The 23,666-nt window shown below is 40.4% G+C and overlaps 1 protein-coding gene across 1 annotated transcript; it reads left to right on the forward strand.

Annotated features, from left to right (window-relative positions):
- Positions 1-185: 185 nt before the first annotated feature.
- On the forward strand, positions 186-23,666 carry C7 (complement C7). Its single transcript, XM_059833440.1, has 18 exons — positions 186-191; positions 447-541; positions 1,304-1,379; positions 2,308-2,449; positions 3,250-3,391; positions 4,219-4,357; positions 4,991-5,125; positions 6,283-6,526; positions 7,182-7,295; positions 7,717-7,883; positions 8,924-9,152; positions 9,720-9,891; positions 10,254-10,341; positions 11,599-11,731; positions 12,744-12,935; positions 15,332-15,428; positions 21,298-21,482; positions 23,454-23,666. The coding sequence occupies exons 1-18, from the start codon at positions 186-188 to the stop codon at positions 23,639-23,641; spliced, it is 2,544 nt and encodes an 847-aa protein (XP_059689423.1). The 3' UTR covers positions 23,642-23,666.

Genomic DNA, 23,666 nt, shown 5'->3' on the forward strand with positions numbered 1-23,666 from the left:
AGATGGGTTAAGATTAAAATTCCTTGGCAATATTCAGCCTTTTTAGGGAAAGAAAAGCAGAATAGCAAGACAGAGTGAGAAGAGATGTACAGTAGCAGACAGACTGACTGACTCCTTTGGCTGCTGAATTGAGTGGAAGTGCATTTTCCCTGGTAATTGCTGGATATCTGAGTATTTCATCTAACATGAAGGTAAGACAATTGCTTGCTTAATTTGTACTGATGAAGTGAATATGGCAAGTGTAATGAAATATTAATTTATATGGAGAAATACTTAGCTGAAAATGTAATTGGGCGGTACTGCAAGAAAGAAGAAAACTAAAAACACAACAGCTTGCACAACAAAGCTGAGGAAAATCAGCATGATGGTGTCCTTTATTTCTTAAGGTGACTAGTGTAAAGATTGCAGAAAGTTACAACAGCTGCACAAGCTAATGGAAAAAGCAGAAAAGTAAAGTAAGTTTGCTTTTGCTCCTCTTCTTTCAGGTGCTGGGGATTTTTCTGTTGCTGGAAGTTTCAGGCTTCTTTTCCATTTTTTCCAGGTGAATATTTCTGTAGTAAATTACATGCTGAAGACTAAGCATGTATGATTTAAAAGACAACTTCTGGTGCGTGACATGGGGCAGGGCTTGAAGTAGTCTTCAGATATAGTTCCTGGGAGAGGAGACACTGTTTGGTGTCAGCACTGCCGCTGCCATCAGTGGTGACAAGAGTGAGGCATTATGGTGTCCCTCACCTCTGCCCAGAGGAGTCAGCCACCCTTCAGGAAAAGAGCACACGGTGGTGTGAGCTATAGCAAAGCACATCTGTGAAACACAGCGCAGCTTACCCCAAGCCAGCCCCAGTCTTGGGGGCAGGTAGCACCCTTAATGCCTCCCATTGGCAAACTGGCTGTTTGAGAGCTGCCGCAGGAAGGTCTGCTGCGTGCGTGGCACACACAGCCCCTGGCAGCTCCCTGCTGATCTCCAGATGTGGTCTGGCCCCTCCCTGCTTTGCAATGTGAAACTGGTCTTTGAAGCTTGTATTATGGGTGCACAAAGTCCTTGCTGATCTTTAGGCTAGGTGAATGTATCTAGTTTCTTCTTTTCAGTGATCAGAAAGCCCAAGCTGGAAGTGATTTCATTCCTACACATGAAAATCAAATCCAAGTGGTTTTAGAGGGAGCCGAATTGTACCCCTAATAGTTACTGAAGGCCTGCTTTGCTGTTTAGGAAAGTTTTGCACTAGTGCTTATGGATCGAAATCTGTGATAATTTTCCTCTTTTTTTTTTTTTTTTTTAATGCAAAAAATACTGCTGGAGCAGCCCTTCACCTCCAGTCCATTGCCGCTGGAATTATTTTGGCCCTTGGTCCGAGTGCGATGGCTGTACTCAAAAACAGGTATAGACGGACACACATTTTCTGTACTTATTAATTTATAATCATATGCTTTTTCCCAGTAATTAAGGAGATGCTGTATCTTTAAAACCCTAAATAAGGTGTCAGACAAAAGCCCCAGCAGAACAAGAAGGCTGAAGAACAAAGAACTCAGAAGGGAAATCCTCAAGTCTGTCCCCAATATGTTCTCATTCAAAGCTAAGATATTCACGTTGTAAGATAATTTGTGCACTTTTTATTTTGGTGATGGTTCCAAAAAGCTCAACTGAACTGTTCGGTAAACTAAGACGTTCCCCCGCTGATGCTGGTTTGTACCAATTCCATTGATTTTTCATTAATGGAGTCACGTCTCAAGGAAAGAAAACTTGGTTGCAGTCTTATCCTCAATGAAAACAAGTTGATGATTTTTATAGTGCAACTCTATTGATGTGCAAGACACTTGCTTTTGATTTTCCTTCTCATTCTTTTTGATGTTGCATCAATTAGGAAGAGGTTAGTCAAAATTGAAGATGTGCCATGAGACAGTACTTACTCTTTTTAGAAGCAAAAAGTAGCCCACTTGATGTTACATTTTATCATCTTTCTTAATGACATGGTTTACTTTGAAGAACTTCAGCAAATTCATGTCAGGCATGATTGGTCCTAGTAAAAATGTAAAACAACACTGAAATTTGTCAGCAGCTTTCTCTTGGTTTCAGTTACATATTAGATTTTTGAACAAACCAGCCAAGCTTATGCATCAGTCTAAAGACCTTATAGATAAAATAGTTGTCTTTCTATTAACTTGAGAGTTTGTTACCATATTGTGGTAATACCAAGTGTGGTTGTTCTCAGAAAAAATAGCTGTAGAGTGGTAGCATGGTCTTGACACTAGTAAACTATTCCTGCTTTGCATTTGGATTTTCTAAGATCTCCCTTGATTTGCGTTTAGATTCGGAGACGGACAGTAGCAGTTTATGGCCAGTATGGGGGAAACCCCTGCTCTGGGGATGCCTTTGAAACAAGACCATGCACCCCCACAAGGGGATGCCCAACAGAGGATGGCTGTGGTGATCGGTTCAGGTGTTTCTCAGGTACCATCCAAGATCTTCTTCACCATTTTCTGGTCATAAAGTTAAGAAGATAACCTTGTTATCTTTGAACTTTAGTAAATGAGCAATGGCTTTGCAGAGCTGTTGACCTACAGATAAATTTGATTTAGGAGGATGTTTCTTTTTTTCCAGCCATGACTAAGCATGGTTTTTATTACATCTGGAGTGTTACAGAGCTTTGCAGGTACTATGCTGTAGCCCCGGTAGCCTCTCTAAGCCAATTTGCCCTAGAGTACAGGTTTTTTCCTTACGAAAAGGTAATTAAGGAATGCAACCTTAAATGTGATTGTTCAAAGCTGTTCTAGGCTAAATCCAAACATCTTGGACATGACCTGGGTCATGGAAACCAATGCTCCCTAGAAGAGTCCTTGCATCCAAGCAGCTTCCATTACCTTCACAAAAAAGCACATTATCTCAGTAGGTAGATGTTTGTCACAGAGGAACACGATAAACATGTTTTGGTGCTACCAGAGAGATAATCACAGCTAATCATAAGTGATAGGGTCAAGGGATGAATGCTCGGGAAATAAATCTAGAAGTCAACTGTTTTATTAATATATCATAAGCCTTGAATGGCTGTGGTTCCCTCAAGTGTACTATACGCTATTTTTTATGTCTACATTTATTGTTGTTTCACAAGCCCTCCTGGGCACAGACTGTTTATCGAGTGAACAAGCTAATTAATGTAGCAGATAAGTGGGACTTTTGCTCTGATTTTAGGTGGCTTATTTTTAAATGAACAAACACTTCTCCTTTCCCCGTGCATTTTTGTTCTGATTTAGGTCAGTGCATTAGCAGATTTCTTGTGTGCAATGGAGATCAGGATTGTGAAGAAGATGGTGCAGATGAAGATCAATGTGAAGAGAGGACGACTGTATGTGACATTGATAAAACACCTCCAAATTCAGAACTTACAGGAACAGGGTAATGTTCTGTGCTGCACTCAGTAGTACTGGTGCCAAATGCATTTACATTTTTGTTGTATTTATAAGCTCTGGCTGTACAGATAGGCTTCCTGGACCTATGGTAAAACGTCCCATATGCAAAAGGGTTCAGTACAATGGCCTCTATCATGCCAGTGGCTTGCAGCCAGGGTGTACAGGCCCTTTGATCTGAAGCACAGAATAAAGCTTTTTATCTTTTATTCCTGCTAGTGAAAAACATCTTTTAAGATATGAAATGGAATGTCAACCAGTAACACATGATCATCAGGATGGAAAAAATGAGCCAGCAATGCTCATTCTTTTGGTTCATTGCTGTTGCATTTAGTACTGTGAATCCATATGGATTTCTGTTTATACATCCTGTCTGCAACCTAGAAAAATAAGTATCTGAAGTTTCTTTAGCTTAGTTGTATCACTTGGTGTATATATATATATATAAAATTCAGATGTAATACAAAAACCATTTTGGAATGGATGTCCTGTTGTTTCTGTGTTGCATTAATTGGTGGAACAATAAAACTTAATAAAATCAGTTGTGATAGATATGAATGTCTGAATGTTCAGAGATATTGGTATATGTTCATATTTGTTGACAAATCAAGAGCAACATTTTGCTTTCCATATTGTAACATGCTATGCACACTGCAGTTCTACAGGTGTAGAAGTCTATCAGTTGATAACCCTTTTCTTGGGTAAATCAGCTTATGATCTTAATCTGCAGATACAGCTTTAAGTTATAATGGCCCTCCTATAAAATAGTTTGCTACATCTCTGTCTTAATGATCTTTCATATTTTTCTTCTCATAGCATTGATGCCATTACTGGTGAGACGAGGGGAAGAGTCATTCATACAAAAAGTTTTGGGGGACAATGCAGAAAGGTCTTTAGTGGCGATGGGGGAAAATACTACAGGCTGAGTGAAAGCGTTCTTGCTTATACTTTCCAGGTATGTTTCCATTAAGCACAGATTTATATTTAGAGTTATGACTAAAACTGTGAGAATGATGCCAGGCTGTCTCTTGGCAGTTAGGTTTCCCTAAATGCAGCTGAATGACACCTGTTCCCTCTCTGCAGTCGTTTATTATTTTGAAATACAAACTGGTGTATATCTTGCTAAAATGAAAAGAAAAAAAATTATAATTCCTTGGATGTATTTTCTAATTCTCTCAAAGTTAGCTTGAATCTAAAGCCATCTCCTTAACATAAGTAGTGGCCTGAATCACCCTAAGAAATGTTACATGCATAAGGCTTTGGGGTGCTTTGTGGAGATACATGCTTTGTTTGAAGTCACTGTCTCAGAGATTTGGTTTGTCTCACATTTATCAAAAGCATGCCAAGCAAACCTTAATGTATTTTACTTCATAGGGTAAATACATAATGTACAAATATACATAAAAAAACCCCATATGTTATGCTTTTCCAATAGCGTTCAGTACTTTTTATGAAATCAGAAATGGATTCAACCTGAAAAACACATTGGATTTTTTGCATCAGGAAGGACTTGCTCTACTCTATAAGTTTTTATTTTTAACACCCTTCATGAAACTCTTTATACAGAATTCTATCTTTCATCTTCTAGGTTAAAATTCAGAATGATTTCACTTACGAGTTTTTCAACAGCAGTTGGTCTTACATGAAACACACAGAGAGGTATGAAAACTCAAACAGTGGACACAGTTATTCACAGAATAAGATTCTGCAACACAGTCAAAAGGTATGTATAATTTGTCACTGTGGCTTAGTATTTTGCATAAACATTTTCTTCATTTTTTTCATGTGCTTTTATAGTGAGATGCAAGTATTTCTTTTATCCAGATATTTTTGGCACAAAGTGCATGACAGAAAAAATCCCATAAAATCTTTACAAAGAGATTACTGGTTTGGTTATCAATTAAGAAGGGTTGGCTACTGTTTTTACTTTCTCCATTTACGTCTTTATTAGTAATTTATTTATTTACTAGCTGTTTTCCTCCCTATTTGAGGAAGAAAAACATTGGCTTCTTCTCATAATCTTTTCCATTTTCTTGTAATGATTTACTGCCCTTTTTCTTTCTATTACCTCTGTCAGTATCTTGGAGTAAAAAAATTGAAATAATTCTGTGATAAAAGTTAATTTATTTTATAATACATTTTCCACTAGTAGAACTCCATTAAGAGAGAGATCTGGTGTCTTAAACAGCCAGGAAGTCACAGTGCTTATGCCTTTGACTTATTTAAAAAGGAGCATTAGGTAAATAATTTGAGAGTAACTCTCAATTATGAAGTATAATCTCTTATCTTATAGCAAATCAAATCAAGTAACAAATTTATACATTTTATGGCCCCCAAGCTGACAGAGAACAACCTCATTTGACCACACTAACAATGACAAAGTTCAAAAGCAACTTTGAGAGGCTGAGGTGAACAATATTGTATAGGCATATAGGATTTTAGAGTTCAGCAGCATCCTCAAAATGGCTAGAGCCCCTTACAAAGAAAGGCTTCTCTAGACAAAACAGGGTGCAAAGAAGACCTCTCTAGTGCCTTTGATTTGCTTTCAGACAAGGCTTTTTAACCTGCTACTGCCAGGCTTCTGGTGCTGGAAACCACCAGTAGCTTTGAAGAGTGATATTTTCCTTTCTTATTTGTCCTTATGCTAGCTTTCAGATACACAGGAGGAAAAGAAAGGTGTTGCAGCAATTATAAATAAAGGTCCAAAAGATACTTCCTAACTTCAGGGTATTCTTTTTTCACTCACCGAGTTGCTTAGACATATCTAACAGCTCTGTAAAGCTGTTGATTAGCAGCCAATGTAACGTGCATGTCATCTGGCTAGTAGGAACCACCCTGATAGTGACACGGAGCATGACTGACGTCTTTTTCTTCCCCCAGAGTAAGCAGCTGATGGTTATTGAGAACAGTGTGGAAGTTGCTCAGTTTATTAACAACCGCCCAGACTTTCTCACTCTTGCGGAGCCCTTCTGGAAGGAACTGGCCAATCTTCCAGTCGTCTATGAGTACAACATCTACCGAAGACTTATTGAACATTTTGGGACTCATTTCTTACACTCTGGATCTCTAGGAGGACATTACAAAGTTATTTTTTATATGGATACTGACAAAATGAAAGCAGAAGGTAGAGTACTAGAGTATTTATTACAAGAAACAAAGCGAATAAACAAGAATAAAAATTTATTTGCATGTTCTCCCAGCTAATATCTAAAATCAAGTAAGAGACTTCTACTCGTCACCATATTCTCTTCACGGGCAAAAGAAAGAAGACTAGAAAAAGTGCTCAAACCACAACATTTAGTTCTAGATCCACATCTGTGACCTGCAGTGCTCTGGGTAGCAAAGATTTGATAGTTGGCTCGGGACCTCATCAGGCTAAACTTGAATTCTGGTGACAATCTAAATCACAAATAATGTTAAAGCTTAAAAGTTACCTGGAGATGAAGGTTGAGTAAAACTGTGTAAAGCAGAATCAATTACAAACAAAGCAAATACCAGAGTGACACATATGATAGTACTCAGTGTGGAACAGTGATGTAGATTTAGAGACTGCTGAGAAAAGAGATGAAAGAAACTAAACTTTTTCCAGATACACCTCCTATCTCTCAGCCTTCATCCATAGGCTTTAGCAACACATGCACCTTCGCATAGGACATGCTAGTTAGTTGCCTTCTAATTTAGGCATAATACTTCATGACCTCTCAAGTCAATGGGAAACTCAGAAATGAATCCAACACACTTTCTGTGTACAGTATTGTTAATGGATTGATTATCTGCAGGTATGAGCATAACAGATATGTACGAGTGCACCACATCAGGCTGGAACGCATTCATTGTGAAAAAGAAGAAAGTAAAGTGCTCTAAACTGGATGAACTGCTACAGACTTCTTCAGGTGAATGTTCAACAGTGACTCATACAGTTGTCATGTCTCCATCTTTCTTCTTCTCCTAAAGAGCGGTCAAAATGAGGAGCAGGTGTTGATAGCTTTGTTGAACTCTATCTTAACATGCTGAACCCAGACACCAAATGCCTGGTTTAAAAGGCGCTCCAACACTCCTCAATCATTGCTAGTGCTTTCCCAGTAACTAGTACTTTTCTGGACACCCTAAGTCAGGGCTGCCAAGGCACCTGCAAAACCAGATACTTCTTATATATTATCAGTGTAGGAGCTCTTGATCCAGGCAAGCTGCTTGATCTGCACTAATGAGCCCTTTCACTACTTGCTAGCACAGTTTCTGCATGTACTGTTTCTGTTTCCATTTGTAAATATAGCAATGCTGGTATTTTCTGTATTTCCCATCCTGAATCTACAGGAAGCAGTGGTAATAAGATTAAAGGAGACCCCTACATAGAAGGAGGAAGCCCAGGTGCTGTTGCTGGCCTTAGTTATCTAGAGCTGAATAATCCTGCTGGGAACAGTCAGAGATACTCCTTTTGGGCCAGATCAGTGACAGACTATCCCAGAGTAATTAAAAAAAAGGTAAGGCTGTTTTCCTGAAGCAGAGATGAGCAGATGGGATCACCTCAAGGGGAGAAATGATTAAGCTATAGCTGAAGCTGAAACTGAAGCTATAGCTGGTGATTGATGAGGCTGTAGTCTGCAATGATTTTGTTTTCAGATCACTTTATAAAAAAGAAGCATTCACAGGAAGAAAATGGCATGAAACTAACATGATCAGCTGCATCACGAATCTAAGTCCTTTGGCAAGTCAATACCTACAATCTTACCAGCCTTCAGTGACTTTAGTGGAGTTCTGCTTAAGAATAGAGGGTCACCCTAGCATTTGAGAAAGCCCAGATTTGAGATAGCCCCTTTCCTGAAATGCATATTGGCAGGTCTGTGTGGCTTCCACTCAGCTTGCCAACTTCTGTGTGTCCCTTTTATCCCTTCTCCTTCTCTCTGCATCCAGAAGTTTAGCATACTGGAGATTCTGGAAGCCAGACACTTCAAAGTTGGGCATGGTCATATTCACTGCTACCTTATCTAACTTTTGGGAACTGCCCACATACTGAAGAACAGTATAAACCCAAAAGATTCCTGTCAGGAAGTTTTCAATTAAATATAAAAGCACAGAATATCATAAAATAGGCAATAGAAATGCAAAATGTTTTCGCTTACTGTTACCTTCAATCACTGCTCAATTAAATACCATAATGGGTTGTTTAAATGTCCAGTTTTTTAGGCTGGGAATAGTTGGGTGAGAATTCGGGTTGCTGTACATTGGTGGTCTGTGTTACACTTTTATCTCAACCATAATCTCATAGCTCAAATATGTTTAAACATGACTAATCTACCACTAGCTTTAAGGGATGCTGTTAAGCAACGCTAACTTTTCAGAAAAAGGCTAATATTAAATACTAATGTAAGATTTTAGGTAGCTAGCTAGCAAATTAGAATATCTCTCAACTCCCATGTGCAGGAGCATACGTCACAAATTATTTTGCGTGACAAAATGTGCTTATAAACTCTTATTTCCCAATTATAACTATTTAATATACATGTTTCTCTACTGTGTGTAGCTAACACCATTGTATGAGCTGGTAAAGGAAGTGCCCTGCTCCTCAGTCAAAAAGCATTACCTAAAACAAGCCATTGAAGAATATATGGCCGAAAATGATCCTTGCAAATGTCAGCCTTGCCAGAATGGTGGTGAGGCGGCCATGGAAGGAACTCAGTGTGTGTGCTACTGCAAGCCGTACACCTTTGGAGCAGCTTGTGAGCGGGGAACTCTCGTGCAAGATCAGCCAGGTCAGCAGCCTTTAAACTTGTGTGAGTTTAGAAGCAGCAAAGTGTGCTCTCCTGGTTCCAGAGTCTGTTTGTCCCACTGCACAACCTGAATGAGTGGCTGATGTGCAGTGGCTGCTTGGGTCAAATATCGCTGCAGACATACAGCATGGGGAGGGTCATGGTGAACCTGAGTCTTTGCTTAACATGTCCAAACAGTACTTAACAAAGAACTGTTTTTATTATTATTGTTAAATGCAGTGGACAATACTAACCACGCAAAATGTAATCATCTATAAATAAGTATATATACTACATGAATATCAATAACGTAAAAAAATTTTGCTTTTTAATTTTGTAATTAGTGTATTTGATAGCTATTTTTATGTTCTCTCAGACTCTGATAAAATACAGATGCCATGGAATTACATTTATGTAAAAGGCAAGGTTGGGAAAGATGAAAGATTCGATCACTGCAATCCAGAATTCTCTGTAAGGGTACAGTGGGGACTATCACTAACTTTGAACAGCCTGTGTCTTTAAACCACCTACAGAATGGTTTAATGTGAAATATTCCCAAATGCTGCATAGGTGTTGTTGATGGACACTGGAGCTGCTGGTCTTCCTGGAGTCCTTGTTCAGGGGGAAGGAAATCAAGGAGTCGAACCTGCAACAACCCCTCCCCACGTGGTGGTGGGAAGGCCTGCATAGGAGAGCAGAGTGAAAGCAGACCATGCGAAGATGAAGAGTTGCAGCATTTTCGGTAAGCACAAAAAACCCCATTTGGAGCAAGACTACAGGATGATTTATTTCAGAAGAGTGCCTAAGCTATTGAATTCAGGGAGAAGATCACTTAGTGAGCTTTCATATCTAAGTTGAAACAAAATGAAATTCAGAAGCTGTGAATCTGAAAGGTAAGAAAGAGTAGAAAATTGCGTAAAAGGCAGTAAACTTCACACCATTCTATTTAGCACTCTCTCAGATAGCCTGGCAGTGCCTGATTTAAGTATAATTGTGATGTAAATGGGATGCATAATAGTCCTGAAAATGGGCTTCACTGAGAAGTGTGGAATTTTGAAAGGGAGACTAAATTCAAATTAAATCATACTTTTGTTTACTTCATAGCTTGATTGAACCACACTGTTTTGATTTATCCATAACTCCTACAGAATTCTGTTCACCTCCTCCTCTCTTGGAAAATGGATTTGTTCAAGTAAGTTATTTCTGTTACCCTGTTATCTCTCCTGTCCCTACCTGCAGTGTCTCTATTACAGTTAATACAGATATTCACCTCCAAATTTGTATTTATCTTGATAAGCTTAGTATCAGAGCTACTGTATAGCAGCTCTCTCAGCAATTCTCCCTGGCTGAAGTTTACATGACATCATCCAAGACTTCTTACTAAAAATAAAAGAAAAGCAAAAAAGCCCCAGCCCCAAAACCAGAACAAAATCGTTGCTTTTCTGGACCATGGTACCTACAGAGTAGGTCCTTTACCCTATATATGTATTAAAATTTTTCTGAGCCACATGAATTACATACTAAAGCACAGGAAACTAGAGAAAAAACAGCACAGAAGGTGAACTGTCCAATGTCATCCAGCAAGTCAATAGAAAAATTATAAACAGATTTTAGGAATCTTCACTCTACACCCTGTAACTCACCATTGCATTTTCTTGTTCCCTGGCAAGGTATTTGGCTGTAACTTGGGTCTATATAATAACGGAGATTAAATTCCTCCCTTGGAGGAGTGAATTATGCCTTGTCCATGTTACAGGGCTGTCTAGAGTATTTTTGCCCAATAAATAGATGAAAGGATTATTTCAAAATCTATTAGTAGTTTGCACAACTGCAACCTGAGGCAAGATCCAAAATTTTGTGCTCCCTCTTTTGCCAGTGATTTTTTGGGGGAAAATTTTCAGACCCTTTGGGATGTAAAATGAGAAAAGATTTGTGTCTTCAAGTCCAGCTCTTTTGAGAGACCATATCCCATTAACTTTTAGCAAGCTGATAGCATTCCATCTAAGAATTAGCAAAGCCATATACTCTTTTCTGATCCCCCCGGAAGGCTGTTCAAGAGCTTATGTTCCCCCTCTAATGCTTGATAACAGCCATATTTGCAGTCAGTTTATACACTGGCAGGAGAGCGCTGTTCCATCACTGTCCACTGCCAGACCCCTGTCACAGGGTACCTTCAACTCTAACCCTCCCTTTGCTAAGTTAAGGTAGCCCAAATATTCTGTATTCTACCAACTTATTTGCAGCATCGTCTCCATTTTGATCACATTTACGGACTATTGATAACCACAATTGCCCTCAGTATTCCAGATACTCTCATCAGTGCATTGTAGAGTGACATTAATACTTCTTACTGTCCTCAGCTACTGCATCCCAGAATCAAAGGGAATTCAACACTGCTGGTGGTTCTTAGATTGTATATCCAAAATTTCACCTGTTTCTTTTCTTTTAGAATGCTGAAAACTCATACCCTGTTGGAAAAAGCATTGTTTATGCTTGCAGACATGGATATTCTCTTGTTGGTGATCCTGTTGCTAAGTGTGGCAGTAATTTACAGTGGCAAGTTGGAGACAGATATTGCCAGGGTATGTCTAACTGATTCTTGTTTTGAAATACAACTCCTTCCTGAATTCCAGTGAAACATCTCTGAACATCTGCTTTCTAACAACAGGGAAAAAATAACACACCTGCATTTCCCAGATCCCTAGACATAATCAGGTCTAAATTGAGTTTTATTTTTAATCCAGATATTGTAATACTGAAATACAAACATGCCCATAAAGTCTGGTTTTGAGGAAGGCTGGAAGTGAGGGAGACTAAATTCCAGTCAGGAATTACTTCCCATGGAAACAAACATTGTTACTCAATTCAGTCCCATGGCTATATCCAAGAACCATGGGAATGAGTCTGTGTCTAAAGCCAACTGAGGAAAAGGTCCAGTGGGCAGCACTGGGCAACCACAAAGTTCTCAAATAACCGTCTTGTCATAAGAACACAACTCCAAGGATCACTTTACATCTTGGATGATCTCCCCACTTCACTTTTTTCCTCTAACCTGGTCACCAAACATTAGGGTTTCTTTTTTCCCCTGCACATTTTATTTGTGAGTCAGCTTTGAGTGTGATCATATAGACTTGGGAATTTTTAGACCTGCAGTTCAACACCATCCTTTCCTCCTTCCAACCAGTACTGACTGCCCACAAATGCTAGCCTGCACTGTTTAAATGCCATCTCTTTGTGTATCAGTACATGGTCTCCCAGGGTCCTGTGTGTATGACCTCTCTCTACTGGGTTGTTACTCTCTAGTATGAACCCTCAACAGAAGCATGGGTCCTAAGAACAGAGTAGCCCTCTTCAAGCTAGGGCTGGACCTGCAGGCAATAGGAGAAGATACTGTCACTCTGTCCTTGGTATTGCACATGTTTGGCTGGTGTGATGAGTTAATATCCTGTGCTAACATGATTGGTACATTTCTACAGGAAAATCAGCTAGTCTTACCATTCAAATTGTTAAGGAATTTAGGAGAAGGTAAAATATGCAACTGCTTTCTGCAGTCCACTGATCCACTGTGGCTATCTCAAATGCTTCAATCCTTAGAAACTGCTTGTCTCCTGCCTGTACTGGAGGGTGGTTTGCAAGGAGAGCCATGGAAGCCTGTGTATGAGATCGGTGAGAGAATAACTCTGTCTTGTCCACATGGCATGCACTTAGAAGGGGCACGCTCCATTTTGTGTGAGCCCAGTCTCAAGTGGTCTCCTGACATGAAGACTATCCAGTGCAAGAGACCAGGTAAGCCATTGCAGTCCTCCACTTGCAATGCAGGAGTTTCTTTCCTGGGCAGACTATGGCTTCTGTAGATAAGATATAGACAGAGCTATAGCTGATATAGTGCTAGAGAAGCCATACTTATATCACCATCAGGAAGCACAGAAAACGTGAGCATGTGTTTTCTGTGGGCTGTTCAAACAAGATGCCTTAAGACATTTCTTGTGAGGTTTCCTTATGGCTTTTTGCTTCGCACTCCCCTATTGCTATCAAGTATTGTCACTAACAATATTTTAAGAGATTGCCTGGGATGTATGCTGCCTGTTCTGCCACTCAAGTATACTTCATTTTCCACCTATATTGTGTAACACCATCACCATGTGAGGTGCGCCTTAGAGATATGGCTTTTTGGTCTGAAAGCTGTTCAGTACACCACAGCCTCTCATGGCAGAGAAGGACATGGCTGGATGACTCCTTTTGCTCATCTGACAGTCACACAGCTGCTATGGAGTAAATCTTCAGGAACTGGAAGCAACTAGAAAATGCTGCTTCGAGTTCATGGTAACAGCTGTTTAAGATCTGGGTTGATACTGGCAGGCACTAGCAGAGAGGGAAATGGGCTATAGCATACAGAAGCTCTGAGTCATCTTTTCCAACTGTGGAAAGCAGACGAGGCTTTCTCTTGAGCACTCCTATGATGCTGATCAGTGACATACAGGCATCCAAGCAGCTTGCTGCTTCCAGCCAGTCGCATCTTGACCGGAGGTCCCAGATGTTCTCATATCCCTGGGGACACCCTTGCTTGGGGACAACAGCCACTGCTGTAGAAGACTAGGCATGTCTCCTACATTTCACTTCTGTCCTTTCCTCAGCAGCCAACTGCTGCCTGAGGTTGCCTCACCTGAGGGAAGAGGTGGGTGACAGACAACGGCAAAGTCCTGTGAGATTCCCAGTGTAAGACATCTGCCGCTGTGTCATATCCACATGCACAGGAATCGTAAGGATTTCAGAAGTAATAACATAACTGTACATAAATGGCTCACTGTTGCTAAAGTGCTAAAGTACCAGTGCTGAAGAACTGTTGCCAATTACTCCTTAGGCTTAGCCTTAGTGACTGATTTTCCTAATTTTTTTTTTTTCGCTACATCATGTGTTCAAATTCCCATAATAATTAGAAACAGATTCAAATGCTTCCATCTTTATAAACAACTTGTGCCTGGCTGTATGGGAGCATTACGTTAGTACAAAAGTTAAAAAACAAAGAAGGGACAACAATTAAATTAGAATAACAGTTAGAAAAATAGTGAAAAAACAAAGAATATGAGATAAGAAGGGTAAAAATTAGGAAGATATGTATACACAGACACAGTGGCACACATCTTTGAATGAGAGTATTAGTCAGCAATAGTGTCAGTAACAGCCAACTATACAACCAACAGCCCCAGGGATGGAGACAATGCAGCAGTGATTTTTGGTGGAAATTTCCCTTCTGCAGGAAGACAGGATTATGCCTGTTGTCTGTATTGCAATGCACTACAACTCTTTTTTTTTTCCTTCTCTGGCAATTTCTGCCTGTCTATTTTGCTTAGCAACTCTTAATGCATAAGGGAGTGGGTTTTTGTTTGTTTGTTTGGTTTTTTAAAGGCAACAATGTTCAGGGGTATTAAAGTTTCATGTTAAAGTAGAAAACTACAGACGCATAATCTAAAACACAAATCAGGATAAGCTTTCTCAGAAAGTGCGCCCGTACAGATTTAACAAATTCTTGTCATTACTTGCTACAGAAATCTCCAGAGGAATGTTTAGCAAAGGCCTATCTCATTTTCAAGCTTGGAATACAACTCAGCACTCAAAGAATAGTACATGTGCAATGACGAAAATTCCCCAAGAATCACTATTGCTTTTTTTTTTAATGTTAGTGCAGATTGAGGTCTAATGATGGAACTTACATTTTTCATTACCATCAGTGTATAAGGATACTCAGGTTCACAATTCTACACATGACTTTGGAGCCTTGGCTTTTCTACTGACAATAGTGGAGCCAGTAACTCTGAAACCTAATGTTGAAGCTGTTGCCAGCTATGGTTCAGCACTGCTAAGTTTAGCAGAAACAAACAGCTGCTGCAGAAATCAGATGAATGTTTAAGCTTGAACATAGTATCTGTCTCCTTCCATCTGACTAATGATCTGTAGTTAAATTACTAAAAAGTAACTTTGCAAAGTGTATCCTATCTTTTTAATAGTGTTGATTCCTTCCATGCATTAGATACTTTTAATGAACATGCAGGATGTGACTTTATGTCATGGTTGTATAATTCAGTGCCTTTTAAGCTCAACTGATAGCGTAATTTCAGAGCAGACCTTTAACAGCCCTTGTTTTTCTGACCCTTAATGGCACTGTCTGTGTTCTTCTACTTCAGTGCCCAGTGTGAAACCAGAAGTGACAGAGCCCAAATGTCAGCCATGGGAGAAAGTTTATCAGTCGCAATGTGTGTGCAAAATGCCCTATGAGTGTGGGTAAGTTCAGGCTGAATTTGGCAATGATTTTCTCACTGTATTCAAGACCAATTAAATTTCTTATGTCTTCAGTCCATGACAGATGAGAAAGCTTTACTCATACGAGAAGGCGGCATTGTACTTTGTTTGCTTTACATCTCAATCAATGTCCTGTTCATCACTTACCTGCTTTGTTAGAGCTGTCAGTGCGTTTTAGCAGGGATGGAATTTGGTTGGATGACTGAAGGAGAAGGCATAATTTCAGCTCCACTTGATCCGTGAAATAGATGGAAAAAGATAAAATGATATTTTGAAGATTTAGAAGATTGAGGAAAAGTTAGAACAGAGGCCCTTGGGACATAAACCATCAAAGCAGTAAGCTAGTGAAATAAAGCAGATTTCCCTGCTGAAAGACTGGAGAGTTATGAAAGGCACAATAAGCTAATCTCCCATTCACACAGCAGTTTGCACAGACCAGTCACATCACCTTTCCTGATCACCTGGATCACTTTCCTGATCAAATTGGAGACCAGAGTTTATTGTTTCCTGTTTGATCTAAGCCTGTATTCTGCAATAAGCAATGCAGGAGAAATGTAAGGAAATGAGTAACTGTCTCAGTTCTTTGACAAACATGGAGGTAACAGAACCAAAACAGAGGAGTAACAAGAATACACCTGAGACCAGATGGTGCTGGTGGCCAGAAGTGCTAAAGAGCTCAGCACTCCAAAATCTGTCCTGGTTTGCAGAGACTGGATGAATCATAGAATTGTTTAGGTTGGAAAAGACCCTTAAGATCATCGAGTCCAACTATTAACCTAACACTGCCAAGTCCACCACTAATCCCTGTCCCTAAGCACCACGTCTACGTCTTTTAAATACCTCCAGGGATGGTGACTCAACGACCTCCCTGGGCAGCCTGTTCCAATACCTGAAAACCCTTTCAGTGAAGAAATTTTTCCTAATATCCAATCTAAACCTTCCCTGGTGCAACTTGAGGCTGTTTCCTCTTGTCCTATTGCTTGTTACTTGGGAGAAGAGACTGACACCCACCTCTCTACAATCCCCTTTCTGGTAGCTGTAGAGATGAAGTCTCATATAAAGTCATTAGAGTGGGTGTTAGCTCTGGATATGTGCTCTGGCCAGGTTTATGTCACAGCAGTTTGGAAACTCTGGGATAACAGACCAAATTGGTCTTATCCTTGTGTAATAGGAGGAAGAAATTTTGAAGTCGTCACAAGTGATTTCAAGGTAGCAGAACTTCTCAGTGGAGCATGCGTACTTTCCATCAGCCACATAGTTCAAGAGTGCCCTGCATGGTGACTCTGGTTCTAAACTGAAATTAGCACACTTTGAACATCTCAAAACTAAAATTGGTGAGCTTAGTTCAGGTTTTGTAGATCCACTGGGCCCTTACCCAGGGTCTGAGGCCATTGTCTTGCATGTGAAGATAAGTGCCAAGTTTGTAACAATTCTTCTAAGACTCTATTCCTATCCTTAAACACCTGAATATTTTAAATAATCTGGTACTACTTTTTTCATCTCAGTACTCATTAAAATGAGGCAACAACCTCTCCTCTAGTTCATGGGTGTGTTGAGGTTAGTTACATAGAAGATGAAGGGAGTCCACAATGCTAGGGAAGGCCTTGGGCCTTGGAAGTTAAATGAATAATCTTGGAAGTTAAATGAATTACATTGTTATGCATTCAGGCTTCAGTTATAATTAATCTACTACTTGCCTGTTTCTATTTTTCATAATTATGTTCAAAATAGCAGGAAGATAGATAACAGTCACTTCTGTTACCTGATGCCATCTTTTCACTCTGTCTTGAAATAACACATCTAATAATAGAAGGATAAATTATCAGTTGTCAAAGCAGATTAATCTGCCAGCCTGTTAAGGCTGTAGGAGTAAGGCATGTAAGCAGATCTTGGTCCTTCCTCAGAGAGTAGCAGTAACTTGGCTTGCTTTGCTGTGGCAGTGACTTTCAGCAGCAGCCTCTGCTCAGAAGGGAGCTGGGAACAAGAGTTCACATGGGAATTTGGGAACTGCATGCTTTCAGAGCCATCCTATATCCATTCAGTTTCCAAGAGACTAGCAACCAAGACTTCCTGGGACAGCACAAGAACCCCACAACAGGCTGGTGAGGGGTAAATTGTCCCTCATGATGTGGTGCCTTAGGCTATATCCGTCCTCATCAGCTGGAGCAAGGGAATGATCCTGGTCACCAGCGCTGCTAAATTGCTAAAGCAGCTCCTGGTAGAGCTTTGGCAAGGGCCAACTCCTGGATAATTCCCAAGCACAGCACAGGAGTTACTATGGTCAGGGACCATTTCAGTCTGATGCAGTCCCCATCCTTTGGGGGCAAAGAGAGTTTAACAGTATGGATACCAGCTATTCTGTGTCATTTGGCCCTAGTACAAGGAAGGGGTCAGAGCACAGTTAGTGTGTTAATACAGATGAAACCTCAGCCTCCAGTAGCTAAAGACTATCTCCACAGTGAAACATGAGATTTGGTCATTTTTAAGTACTATGCCCTCTTTTTTCCTCCAAATTTATTTGCGTAGCATCTATGTCTCTCCTAAGCATTCTTCATCTGTGTTATATTAAAATTTACGGTCTTGAATATAATTTTAAGAAGTTAAAATCATTTCCAGCATGCTGAATTTTTCACTGTTTACTTTCACCAAAAGTTGCCTGCCTCTCATTGTAAGTGAAAGGAAGAGAAGGTATTTGCTGACTTACATATGCTATTTCATTTCTCACAAGATCTGCTTTAGTAAAAGCTTGTTCTTATCCAAGCCTTCTTTTTCAGGTGAAAGGTATTGAATTTCTCACATTCACTTTACACAAGGATTCTTCCTCACTTCTAGTAATTTTTATTGCACTACTGTGACACTCCCAGCTCTGTAATATTCATTCTCAGCAATGAGTGCAAATTCTTAATTTCTCTTATGAATACAGATTCTCCATCCTTTTTCTTATTCATCTGAACAGGTTGATTTCCAGCTGGCTTTCTCCTAGCTGACCCAGCTCTATAGCAAATATGTGAAGCACTCTCAAGACAGTTTTAGGGATTATACTGTAGTGAGAGACTATGAACTTCCTGGGTTCAACCTTCAGCAGCTGGTTAAATCAGCCTCCCTCTGCTCTTTTGGATGTTGCTAAAGTGGTACAAAGCAGACAAATTAATGCATTTGTGTCTGGCTTTAATCTTTTCAGCTAAATTAAGCTGCCTCATATACAAGACTTTGACCTTAAGACTCAGGTATTGAGATTTATCACTTAGGCAAGTAAAGGACTCTGAACAATTATAAACATAAACAACTTAATTACAGATTAGATGCTTTCCCTGGATCACACTTTGTTCTTCCAAACTTAAGATGATATTTAAAGATGAAGTTTTTCTTATACCTCTGTCTGTAAAGATAACTTTTACATTATAAATCAGTGCACCACAAACTCACAGACTGTGCAGCCAGAGAGCAAACAATATAATGCAGACAAATGCACCAGCTTCCTTTATCACCTGCTTCGTGCTGCGTATCCATTGGGCTGTCCTCTTGTTGTGCCTCAGAATAAGAGGGTTAACCTCATTCTTTATGTTAACAAAAGAGCATTAAGGAATATTCAGCCAACAAACTTTACTAGGGATTTAGTGGCTAGTATTTTGACTAAGCACAGCAGTTAAGGGACCCATTTCAATTGGGGTTGCTAACTTAAGTTGGAGGTGTAATACAGTTAATAATCTTTGAAGACGTATTTGGTTGCAGGAAGGTGCAGCAAAGCTTTCAGGCTCAGCTAATGAACTCTGTGCCAAATTTTAAATATCTTAAAGGTGCACTATGTTACTTGTAGTTTAAACTTTCTGTAAAGCCAGCTCTTTTAAGAGGCTTCAAAACCATCTCTCAAAGAATCATTCCCAAAGCTTGGAGCAGGTGCTTTTCCTCAGTGCCTTATTTATGTATCTACCAAAAGACACTTGCTAATTCCCAGGACAAAAAAAAGAAAAATTACCTTAACACTTGGCCAGCAAATGAGCAAGGTTTGATTCAGAACTTTATTACTAGACCTTCCCTCTTCCAAATTCTTCTTCCCTACTCTGACAAGCCCCTTTCACAGGGACTGTTATCCTCCCCTTCACACAGCCTCATGAAGCTCATTAGGGACATTTTCCTGTTCCTCATCAGCTTCTCCTCCCCACCAAACACCTGTTTAGCTGAGGTTGACCCTCAGAACTGACCCATTAGACACTAAAAGATTCTGTAGGAGTGTTTGTGAGCTCAAAAGTAGAAGCTGTGCTGAAAATAAGCCTTTGGGAGCCATATTTCAAAGCCCTCCATCCCCTGGGAGCACTCTCTCGTGCTCTGCTTAGTGCCTTACCTGTGGCTGTACAGTGCATGCAGGAAAGCACAGGCATGCCCTGCTCTGTAGACACACTTTTTGTTCACTCCACACAGATGCCACTGATTGCATGGAGAATAAATGGAGAAGCTTGGGGTTTGAGATTAAAACCCAGAAATAGTGGAAGGGCTTTTTCCTCCCCTCCTAAACTTACAACTTCCTGGAACTGTCCCCAAAGCAAACACTGTTTAAGGTTGTCCAAGAATTGTTATTATCACTTTTACAAGCTGGTTTTTGTCATTGTTAGGACAATATCTGAATTTCAAGAAATAAACAAGCAAATTCCCTGGATAAATAGAGCAGGTTTTTCATAGCATTTCTGTAGAGATGTATGCGTATTTCCAGAAATAACTTTGGTCTCTGATGTTGGATCATAACATTTTATTTAGTAAAAGCTGAGGCTTTTTAAGGACAGCAGAGAAAAGGTCTTTAAGTATATTGTAATGTCTTATAATTAAGAAATACTTATAAAATATTTTAATATATGTGCATGTGTGTATGTATCATTATATGTATATGAAATGTTTTCTGTATATGTACTTAGGTGCATGCACGTGTAATATATTAGAGAATAATTGAGATGTGAACTCTTTTTAACTGAAGTCTCACTCTCACTGCTGCTGAGGTCAATGGCAAATACCCAGTAATATCCCTGTCCTTCAAAGGGGACAGATCCTGGCTCTGCTGGGCTGCAGCATACTGTGGAAAAGGAAGGAGCCTGAATTATTCACATGTCTATGTCTCAAATTCCCGTGCTGCACTTCTAGGATTGTGGTGGGTTGACCTTGGCTGGATACCAGGTGCCACCAAGCTGCTCTATCAATCACCTCCTCAGCAGGATATGGAGGGAGAAAATAAGAAGAAAAACTCGTGGGTCAAGATAAAGGCAATTCAATGCAGCAAATGCAAAGGCCACCCATGGAAGCAAAGGAAAACAAAGATTTATTCTCTGTTTCCCATCAGCAGGCGATGTCCCGCCACTTCCTGGGAAGCAGGGCTTCAGTATGCGTAGCAGTTGCTCCAGAAGACAAATGTCATAAATAACGAATGCCCCGTTCCTTCCTTCTTCTTCTCGTAGCTTTCATTGCTGAGCAGACGTCATATGGTATGGAGTATCCCTCTGGTCAGTTTGGGTCAGCTGTCCTGGCTATGTCCCCTCCCAAGCTCTTGCCCACCCCCAGCCTACTGGTGAGGGGGGAATGTTGGAGAGACAGCCTTGATGCTGTGGGAGCACTGCTCAGCAGTAGCCAAAACACTGGAGTGTTACCAACACCTTTCTAGCTACCAATACAAAGCACAGTACTGTGAGGGCTGCTATGGGGAAAACAAACTCCATCTCAGCCAGACCCAATACAAGGATGTACTTCAATGAACGGTGAAATTGGAACTGAACCCTGAATGTTTTCCACTCATTCAGCTCTTTTTAAGAGGTGTCTTTTACCAAGATAAAACACATTTAAATAGCATGATCCCTGCTTTTGTTTTCAGTCCTTCCCTGGACACCTGTGCTACAGATCAAAGAACCAAGAGAAACACACCTTTAACTGTTTGCAAGATGCATGCCTTGGAGTGCATGGGCAGAAAATATTCTCTTACTAATGCAGAAAACTGCAAAATATCTCAGACAGCTGAAATGTCATGTGGATCATGCCGTTTGTGGGAAAAATGTGATGGTAAGAGATTCTTCACAATTGTAAGCAAAATTGTTTATAGGACAAATGAAATCTTTATCCTGTTACTCATTAGCTGTAGGTCTGTCCTGGTATGGTATCTCCAGACCCTCCCAGAAGCACCAGGCACTGCTAAGCTGGTTCAAACCATCAGCCCAGTGTTTGGTGTCCAAATGTTGCAGGAAGCTCCAATCATAGAGAAGAAGACCTCGCAGGATATCGTAACAAAATGCACTATCTACAGCAAAAGCTTATTCCTCATCCTTATTAAGTGAGTTACCCTGTTGGTCCTCTGAAAGTTTTGGGTGAAACACTTGCCCTACTCATTTTTCACTATATCCACCTGTTTTAAATTCCTTAACAAAGTAATTGTGAGAGTCCTTACTGCCCACAGGAATAGCTAATCCTTTCCTGTAATTTGCAGAGCAGTCTCCCCAGCAGTATCTTGTGGCAAGGAATTGAATGTCTTACTGTATGCTATCTAGGAAAGCCACTTACTTTTGTTTGTACTTCACTGCCTATCCCCAGTTTCTCATATTATGATCAAAGGTGAATGTCTCTTCCCTCAGAGGAAATAGCCCCAGTCTTTTGCAATCTGTCTGCAGTGGAAGTTTTCAAATTCCCTGATCTAATTTCCCTGAGTGTCCTACACTACATTGCATTTAATGGAGGGTTGCCAGAAATGGGAGGATAAAGAAGTAAATTAGGTTTTTAGAAGTGCCCCAAATAGAGGCACAGTTATTGTCATATTTTGAAAATAAAGAAGATTACTTGGTGGGAGTTCATCTGTTTTGTCTAACAGGGTTGAACAGACAAAAATAATAAAAAAAAAAGATAATCAAAACAGGCTGGAGCTTCAGCAGAGACAAACACGGGCAAAAAAATAAACATACAACACCAAAACAAAGACACAGTTATGAAAAATAAATATCAGATGGGACTTTCTTCTTCTCTGATTATTTAGCTGTTGTCACTGATACAACTATGCACATTTATTTGTAGGAATAGATCCTTTGATCTTAGCGAAACAGCCTGTATGTAAATCAAGATACCAGTTGTTAAGTGTCTGCATGATCAGTTTGTTACCGTCCAAGGACAGATCTCTTATCTTACATGTTATCTGGACTCTGGAGCAGTAGAATCATGAATCAGTTCAAGCAGTAACATTAGAGAAGTCTTTGAGAGCAAAATCTCAGGTACCTTGAGCAAGCTTTTCCCACAAGCACAATCAGCCTTTCCAAGCAGAAGAAGCCCCAGCAGTGCACCACTTGTTTCCACTTCTAGTTTTTCCACGGAACCTGAATATCAGCTGATGTTACTTCTTGTTAGGAAAAGAATCATAGAATCATAGAATCATAGAATCATAGAATGGTTTGGGTTGGAAGGGACCTTTAAGGGTCACCTAGTCCAACCCCTCTGCAATGAGCAGGGACAACTGCAACGAGCAGGGACAACTGCAACTAGATCAGGTTGCTCAGAGCCCCTTCCAACCTGACCTTGAATGTTTCCAGGGATGAGGCAGCTACCACCTCTCTGGGCAACCTGTTCCAGTGTCTCACCACCCTCATCATAAAAAAGGTTTTCCTTATATCTAGCCTGAATCTACCCTCCTTTAGTTTAAAACCATTACCCCTGTCCTATCACTGCAGGCCCTATTAAAAATTCTGTCCCCATCTTTCTTATTAGCCCCCTTGAAGTATTGAAGGGCTGCAATAAGGTCTCCCCAGAGCCTTCTTTCCTCCAGGCTAAACCACCGCACCTTTCTCAGTCTGTCCTCATAGGAGAGGTGCTCCAGCCCTCTGGTCATTTTTCTGGCCCTCCTCTGGACCCACTCCAACAGGTCTGTGTCTTTCTTGTACTGAGCACCCTCCAGAAAATTGCTGTCAATCCTACAATTTTGCTGGAAACATTTTAGTCTGGTTTTCATTGAGTCGGATGCCATCCTGAATGTTTTTCCTCTGTGCTTTTGCTTAGTGCAATCCAACAGCTGTGTTTGTGATGCAGACGGGCCGTGCGAGGCGGGAGGCATCCAGATCTGTGCGGAAGTGAGCGGCTCTGCTGCCCGTCAGACCATGACCGAGTGCGAGGCTGGGCGGCTCAGATGCCAGGGGGAGACTGTCACCCTTGTCAGCATAAGGCCCTGCGACATACAGAGCAAATAAGATATGTTGCGGTTCATTTTGCTTG

Source organism: Gavia stellata, chromosome Z (genome assembly GCF_030936135.1).
Source record: "Gavia stellata isolate bGavSte3 chromosome Z, bGavSte3.hap2, whole genome shotgun sequence".
In the NCBI taxonomy this organism is placed as follows: Eukaryota; Metazoa; Chordata; class Aves; order Gaviiformes; family Gaviidae; genus Gavia; species Gavia stellata.